At 45.4% G+C, this 8385-nt stretch overlaps 1 protein-coding gene across 1 annotated transcript in view; it reads right to left on the bottom strand.

The window, feature by feature from the left end:
* Manba (mannosidase beta) overlaps positions 1 to 8385 on the bottom strand; it is a 78758-nt gene that overhangs the window by 37978 nt on the left and 32395 nt on the right. The window contains exons 6-7 of the mRNA XM_021157735.1: positions 7264 to 7439; positions 5803 to 5913 (exon numbers count right to left, since the gene is read on the bottom strand). Of these exons, the coding sequence (XP_021013394.1) occupies positions 5803 to 5913; positions 7264 to 7439 (287 nt within the window). The remainder of the gene's footprint in view (positions 1 to 5802; positions 5914 to 7263; positions 7440 to 8385) is intronic.

Below are 8385 nucleotides of genomic sequence, written 5' to 3'. Positions count from 1 at the left end.
ATTAAAAATCAAAAAAAAAAAATAAGTTCCCAAGTATTTCTTCTACAAAATCAGAGAAGTGCTGAGTGAGAGCAGACAGAAATGATTTTCCACTCCACTGATTCAGAACAGGTGTCTAGTTCCTGGTGCAATGCAGGGTGCTCTGTAATCCTAGCTGGACCTCAACACAGCTGCACTGAGTGTTATTTCTCAGCACACACTTCCCCACGCCGACTCTGCTCTTACAATCGAATATCTATTTCCTTCCATTTTATTGTTACATAGTAAGTTGTTTTTACCAAATTCCCTGTGCACTATTACCAAAGATGTGGCTTAAACCTTGACGGTCCAAGACAATATATAATTACCAAATATACTCTACCTGATGGCCCACACCTAAAAGAACAAGAAAAAGATAATTCCAGAAAGAACAGTTCACGCAGACCAGCGCACAATCATCTAAACTGAACTGCAATGTCTATCTATTTTTTTAATCCATGTCAAAGTTCAGAGTCAGTTCTCAGGCTGTGTCCCTCATCTGCCCCAGGTCCACAGTAAACATCTCACTTAGGGAGGAACTTCTGGACTTTATAGAATTTTCCCACTGATGAGTTAAAGTTAGAAAGAATGAAGTGTTTGCCAAGTTCTGACAGGTTCACATCTGAAGAAATGCTCCCAAAAGAGCAAGTTCCACGAGGCTCACAGGACGAGTTTCAGGCAGCCAAGGTCAGTTTGGGAGTTGATAGCTTTGACCTCTGCCTGACCTCCACAGGGATTGGTGGTCTTGCTAGCATTTTTATCTTGGCCGATGGCAGGGAATTAAGAAACATGGGATGCAGTTGCTTGAAGATACCTGACTCTGCCTCCCCATCATTTGGACCACAGGTATGGGTCACTGTACCCAGCTTTTATGTGAGTGCTGCCTGTCAAGCACACTGAGCCATCTCCCAGCCCCTTCACTTATTCCTAACCCCCTCCAGCAAATATCTCCACACAGCCCCAACACTCACAAATAAAATAAAGCAAACAAATCTAATTTTTAAAACTTTTTAAAAACGATATGAAAAGGGGTATCCATGAGACCAGGGATATTATACCACTGGCGTTCTCCAAACAAACGTACATATATAACAAATCTTTATTAAAGGAGCAATAATAAGAAAGAGTCAGATCCAGTTCTCCACACATATTCAAGAGTGATCGGGGCTGGTGAGATGGCTCAATGGGTAAGAGCACTGACTGCTCTTCCAAAGGTTCTTAGTTCAAATCCCAGCAACCACATGGTGCCTCACAAATACTCATAATGAGATCTGATGCCCTCTTCTGGTGCATCTGAAAACAGCTACAGTGTACTTATTTATAATAATAAATAAATCTTTAAAAAAAAAAAAAAAAAGAGTGATCACCCCACGTACAAAACAAACAAACAAGCAAAAAAATTTAGCAGCCCAACAACAGATGTGGGGGAAACAGTATTTATCACTGGCATTTTCTAGAACTCACAAAATGTAGTAATAATTAAAATTTGATGACAAAGCAAACCTCACACACTTACTGCATGTGCTTGGGTGAACTGCTCTCCCAGGACCCTGAGGAAGCCACTGACAGCAGCCCGTTTGTCAATCTTTAAGTTTTTGACAAGGAGAATGAAGGGAGGTGGAGTGACTTAAACATTGTGTTCCCCAAAGGTCAGGTCGACCTCAAGCCACAAAATGGAACCTTAGTTGAAAATAATGCTTTAAAGACATCAATCGTTGAGTTTGAATGAGGTCATATCAAGCTCTAACCCAATGGATAAGAAGGTGAGCATGGGGGCTACTAGAAAGACGGCTCACGACTTAACTGCTGGAAAGCGGTTAAGAGCACTGACTGCTCTTCAAAAGGTCCTGAGTTCGATTCCCAGCAACCACATGGTGGCTCACAACCATCTGTAATGGGATCTCATGCCCTCTTCTGGTGTGTCTGAAGACAGCTACAGTATAATCATATAAATAAATTAAAAAAAAAAAAAGGTGAGCATGGTGACTTGTGCCTGTGATTCCAGCATTTGGGAGGCAGAAAATTAATACCCCAGACAACATTGCATAGCCTTCATTCTTCCACACTGTCTGCCTGGGTGCTAGTGAGGTCTTCAGAGAGATCTGAGCAGCACTCAGAAATGATGTAAGTTTCAGACCAGCCTGGGCCACATAGTGAGACCTTGTCTCAAAAACACACAAACTTCAGAAGAAAGAGAAATGGGGGGGGGGGTAGGGTGGGGAGGGGAAAGAGCTATACAGTGAAGGGGACAAAAACTGGAGTCAGGCACCTACAGAGCAAAGCAAAGGAGGGTTTCAGGCAGTGAGGGGAAGAGGCAAGGAAGGGCCTACGACAAGTCTGTAGGGAAGCCTAGCTCCAGATGCACCTTGGGATTTGCAGCATCCGCCGCTGTGAGAGAAGACGCTCTCACTGTTTCAAGCAACCCAGCTTGTCAGAATTTGCTCTGACAACACTGGGGAAATTAATACACTGGAAAACATGGCAAAGCCTCGGGGACTGTGTGTGAAAACACACCTTCATTATTCTGAATTCCACGCTGTCTGCCTGGGAGCTAGTGGGGTCTTCAGGGAATTGTGAGCAGCCCTCAGAAAGAAAGATCGAGAATTCCATGGATGTCACATTCCCTTTCTGCCCTAGGAAACTGCAAAGATGAAAATGGGGATTTAAAACTCAAAGAAAGGACTGGAGTGTATTTTACATAAAACCGAAGAAGTCCCAATCGCTTTTCTAATTAGATCAGCTATTGGCAATCTTCTGCATCTGGCTTGGGAATAGGAGACACAAGTTCTAGTTGGCTGCTTACATTGTCTTATCGCCTTTCGACAATAATTTATTTTCGCTGAACAATCTTGACACCAGAGACGATACAGAGAGCCTACAGCAAGATTAGTTATTCTGCATGGAGAGACGAGTTAAAGAGAAATGGCAATGAAGTGACTTTCTACCCCAAAAAAGCAAGCTATGATCATCATTCAAAAACAGTCAGTGAGCCAGGCAGTGGTGGCGCACGCCTTTAATCCCAGCACTCGGGAGGCAGAGGCAGGCGGATTCCTGAGTTCGAGGCCAGCCTGGTCTACAGAGTGAGTTCCAGGACAGCCAGAGCTATACAGAGAAACCCTGTCTTGAAAAACAAAAACAGAAACAACAACAACAACAAAACCAACCAAACAACACCAACAACAAAAACAGTCAGTGGGTCAGTGAGCCAGCTTAGCAGATCAAGGTGCCTACTCCACACAGCTGATGGCCAAGTCTGGCTCCCCAGGACCCCAGTGTTGGGAGAAGAGAACCAACTCCACCACACTGGCCTGTGAGCACCACACATGAGCTAAAGTAAACCTTTCTGTCTCTCACTCTTTCTCACAGGTCCTTTAGTCACCGAGATGTAGAAGTAGCCCCCAGCCCCCACCAACCATTATGCAAACTCTGATTCCCAGTTTATCAATACATCCAGCTATTTGCTCAGATGCCTATATGTGGACAATCTCCTGATCCACAGGTGATCACTATTACACTGTGGTAAAGTCAGACCCAGCAGTGGTAGTAGTTGCCACAGCCATCGTCTTAACTGCAGTCACGGCTAGAAGAACTCTGGCAGTTTGGCTTCCATTCTGGTCCAGGCAACCAGTGGCCTCCTCATGGCCAACCCTCAGGACCCCTCTCAGTGTCTTTCCATCAGGAGCACCTCTGCAATGGCTGATGCTTGTGAGCACTGTCTGCTCCTAGAGTACCCTCCCTCAGGCTCCGCTCACCTCCACCAAGTGACTCTACTTCTGGCCATTCCTTGTGTAGATTTATCTACAGACTTTTCTCTTCCGCAACCCTATTTATTATAATTCCTCAGGGTTCTGTCCTCTTTGTGTCTTCCCCTAGCACACCTACAATTATCAATATTTTGCTGATTTCCATGTTCCTAATCCAGTTCAAATGCTTATTTAGTTCTGTTTCTGTGTTTCCTTTAGAGATGTGGGGGGGGGGGGGGGGAGGTCATACTAGATATCCCAGGCTGGCCTCAAACTCAGCCTTTGCCTCAGCCTCCCAAGGGCTGAGATGACAGGCATGTGCCACCATGCCTGGCTTGCTTTCAAAGTTCTCTATTTCTCTAGCATGTTCATCAACCATTATTATAAGTGCTTGCTTCATGAAGTCACCTCCCAAACCAAATTATTAGTGTTACCAAGGCCTCAGGAAGAAATGAACACAGCGTATAATCATGAGCATAGCAGCCAAAACACAATAGGACCCCAAGAGGCAACTGAATGACTAAGCATCCACAATCACGTGCTCTACAGAAGCCACCGAGAGAGGGTACACTCCACATCTACACATGAGGGGGTGACACGTCATCGCTCTCGTCAAAGGCTGCCCTCTTCATGCAGAGTAAACAACGGTACAGCCACAGTGAGTCTAAGTGAAAAGGAACGGTGTACCACAAACAGAAGCTCTTTTGCTCTGCAGTGAGCTTGGGTGACTCATGACTTCTCACGTTTTTATGAAGACCACACTCAATAAGCCAGCATGTGGGAGAATGCATACCCACTGCCAAGAGGGTGAGGGAAAAAAAAGTCCCCAAGAATCATCCTCAAACATGCTGTGTATGTGTGCACACACAAACATTCTTCTTCTTGTAGAAATAGGTAGCACAGTTAAACAAAAGGAGCAAAGAGTGTGTCCCACACTCAGGATGCCACCTGGGTGGGAGGAGAGGTGATACCTATTGTGAGAGGTGGCACCGCAGGGTGCCTTCTATCAACCACAGACACCGAAGGTCCAGGTCAGGGGAGGGAAAACTGTAGGAAAGGATTGTTATACACCGTGGCTGTGATAGGCTAGAACCAAGTTAGGCCATTCCAATTGCCCCTTCTTAACATAAAGAAATGGCACTGGAAGGGGTGTCTTAACCCATAGAGCTAAGAAGTAAGGGGTATCTTAACCCAAAGAGCCTTGTAGACCAGGCTGGCCTCGAACTTAGAAATCTGCCTGCCTCTGCCTCCCAAGTGCTGGGATTAAAGGCGTGCACAACCACTGCCCAGCTAGATCTTTACACTTCTAAGTGCTCAATCCCAAAGTGGGCAGGAGAGAAGAATTAGAAGGCAATCAGGAGAAGCGTGTCAATTTGGAAAGTGGAGACAAATGGCTGAAGAAGTAAGCAGAAGTTATTTTGAGGGGCTAGAGAGATGGCTCAGAGGTTAAGAGCACTGTCTGCTCTTCCAGAGGTCCTGAGTTCAAATCCCAGCAACCACATGGTGGCTCACAACCATCTTTAATGAGATGTGACACCCTCTTCTGGTGTGTCTGAAGACAGCTACAGTGTACTTACATATAATAAATAATAAATAAATCTTTTTTAAAAATAAAGAAGTTACTTTTGTTGTTGCTGCCCTGAGATGTAAAATGAGAAAGAGCAGGGCAGGGTTCCTTCTGATCATAAGACCTTCCAGCAGTATATACACTTTATAATTACATAGCTATGACGTAAGAGCACATGGAAGAAGGCCAAGGCTTTGGCGTTCAGGGCGAGACGTGGTCTGAGGCCCTGGCTCAAACCCTAGTACTAAGAAAGAAGGAAAACACAGAGAGGGTGTGAAGCACAAGAAGCTATGGCCAAAATAGAAGCCTGATGCATTTAGGAACCCACAATGACACACCCGGAAACTTTGACCGCTATTCATTACTGTAGGTGGTAGAACCGTAAATGTTCGTAATTACTACTTCTCTTTCAAATGTCAGTGTAGCTATGTTATCAAGGAATGATCTTTTTCACAAAATAGTTTATTCACTCACCTTGGCTGCTTTCTCAATTTTTAAGCCTCCATCCAGAGCAAAGAGAATTGTCATGTTGTACCCAGTCTGGTTCCCATGTCCACGAGGCCACCAGGTCTCCACAGCAACGTCCTTTTAAGAAATAAGTCATTCTAAGTAATGTTTAGACACATGTTAAGAAAAACAGTGAGACCTGGAGCTTTATATGAAATTCTCAAGGCTGAAGCACAAACTGTATCCTGAAGCCATACTAGTCTCACACCTACACTAGGCCAAAGCTTAGCCACAGAATCGCTGCTTTAAAAATGTATATATTCATTTGTTTGCTTATTTTAAGTCAGGGTCTCCTGTAGCCCAGGTTGACTTCAAACTCTTTGTGTAGCAGAGGACAACCATAAACTTCCAGTCCTCCTGCCTCTACCTCCAGAATCCTAGGGCTACAGTTATGTGGTGCCAGGCATCAAACTCAGGACCTCAAGCATACTAGGGAAGGACTCTACTGACTGCGCTCTCTTCCCAGCCCCTCTACTGATATATTTAAAGCAAGATGATGGGAGCGTAGCAGATTTCCCCAGCAGAACACCACGCTGTGGAAACCCAACTGTTGCCTGCTCTACCTCTCCAGGAGTGTTTAGTCTCTAGTCTCTACAGTTGGACTTGGGCGTTGACTGTTGCTCTAAGCCCAAGACAGAGCTCTTGTGGAGGAGTCTTGCTTCCTTCCAAGTTGCTGTCAGTCTCTAGTTCACCATCACTAACCAGGTTTATAAAACAACGAACGCTAAAACCTGCCCCACCCACCTAACTGGGAGGGAACCTCAGTCTAGGTTCAGTCCAGTTTTAGAGCTTTACAGAAGGAATAAATGCCAATTCTCAGAGCAGAACAGAAGGGATCCACGCTAAACCCTGAAACGTAGAACCAGTTAGAGGCTAGGGCACTGTGAGTAACAGGGAAAAAAACCAAAGACGTACCTGACTCCTTAGAAGACAAACTGGCAAATTAATCACATATTTTCCATTATATTAATCTCACATGTAAAAAAACAACCGTTGGTTAATACACAGAATATATGAAAAGTTAAAAATAAAGGCAAAAATGCCGTGTGTGGTGGTACACACCTGTAAACATGAAATCTCATCACTCAAGAGAGCCACAGGCAGGAAGAATACTGCAAGATGGAGAGCAGCCTGAGCTACAAGGCAGTTCTTGGCCAGCCTGGGCTACAAACTAAGACCCTATATCAAACAAACAAACAAACAAAAAGAAGCCACCCTGGGCTGCATTGTGAGCTTTATTTTGTGTTACAGTGTGCAATCTTGTCTTTAAAAGATAATCTAAATGAAACCCTTAAAAATAAAAAATAGTGAGAAAATGACTTTTGGAAAATACAGGGAGAAAGTTGCTAGGCACTCCTACCCCGCCATTTCTTCCCTTGAACAGCAAACGCATTCATCTAGCACCTCCCAGGAAGTGACGTCACTCACCTTCCTAATTTTGACCAGTAGTTTAACAATCCTTTGCCCTTGTTGAAGTTCAATGTGGTTTGTCTGCTGTGTTTTCAGTTTAGGGATGGCTACTGTCACTTGACCACCAACTGACTTTGAGCTGACGACGTCAAAAGAAGCCTCTATTTCAATATTCCAGACCTGAGAAGCGTTATCTACAGCAGAGAGGAAGAAAACAACAGGTGCATCATTCATGCACACCTCAGAAGTCGTGCAAAATGAGAACTGAGCAGTGGCTAAGCAGTGAGCGCCACAGCAGGGGCTGGGGGGAGGGGCTAAGCAGGGCACAGCAGGGGGAGGGGCTAAGCAGTGATTGCGCCCCACAGCAGGGAGCAGGGGAGGGATGGGGAGGTGGGAGATGGACACTGCATGGGGATGGCACATCCGGAGGAAAAGATCCTCGTTCGAAACAACCAGAATTGTGCATTGTATACAGATTTGTAGTAGCACATGGAAAATTAAGCAACTCGGGAGTTTGCAAAACCTTAAGTAGCCAGTGACTTTTTATGTTATCACCAGAATAGTGTATAAAGCTGTCTGCTGTCCTCTCTCTTGTGTACCGGGAGCTGTGTCTAGAGCACAGCTTCCCAGCGGATCTCTTCGGGAACCTACAAGTCACCAGCTCTTTCCTAACCCCACGATCTTCAGCTCTCTCGTATGCAAGATAGTTTTGAAAGTAGTTCTGGGAGGCGAGAGCAGAAGGGAAGCAAGCATCCCAGAATCCTGTACGGCACCTGCCCCTCCCAACCTGACTAAGCCTGGTGCCCTCCCTCATTCTTACACCCTAGGCCCAGATAAGAAACTTTGGACACTTGAAGGAACAGGTAGGTGGACAGGCAAGGCTGGCCTTCCCTCTCTGTGAGGCCAACCTTGGCCTGAAGCCACCTTCCTCACTGGTGTCCTGTGCCCGTGCAGGAGGGGCTGCAGCTTATTTTAGTCTTATGACCTCAACCAGGAAGGTGATCCAGAGGAAGGCAGATTGTAGTTCTAAACAATGACTCATGCTAGGGTTTTCCCAAGGCTGGCTCATGCACTCTCATGCAGGTTCTTGAAAGGAAGGAGGGAAGGAAAGAGAAGGAAGGAAGGGAAAGGACATAGAGG

This window comes from Mus caroli, chromosome 3 (genome assembly GCF_900094665.2).
Source record: "Mus caroli chromosome 3, CAROLI_EIJ_v1.1, whole genome shotgun sequence".
Lineage (NCBI taxonomy): Eukaryota > Metazoa > Chordata > Mammalia > Rodentia > Muridae > Mus > Mus caroli.
The sequence above is the reverse complement of the archived record's forward strand: the minus strand, read 5'-3'. Positions and strand labels throughout refer to the sequence as shown.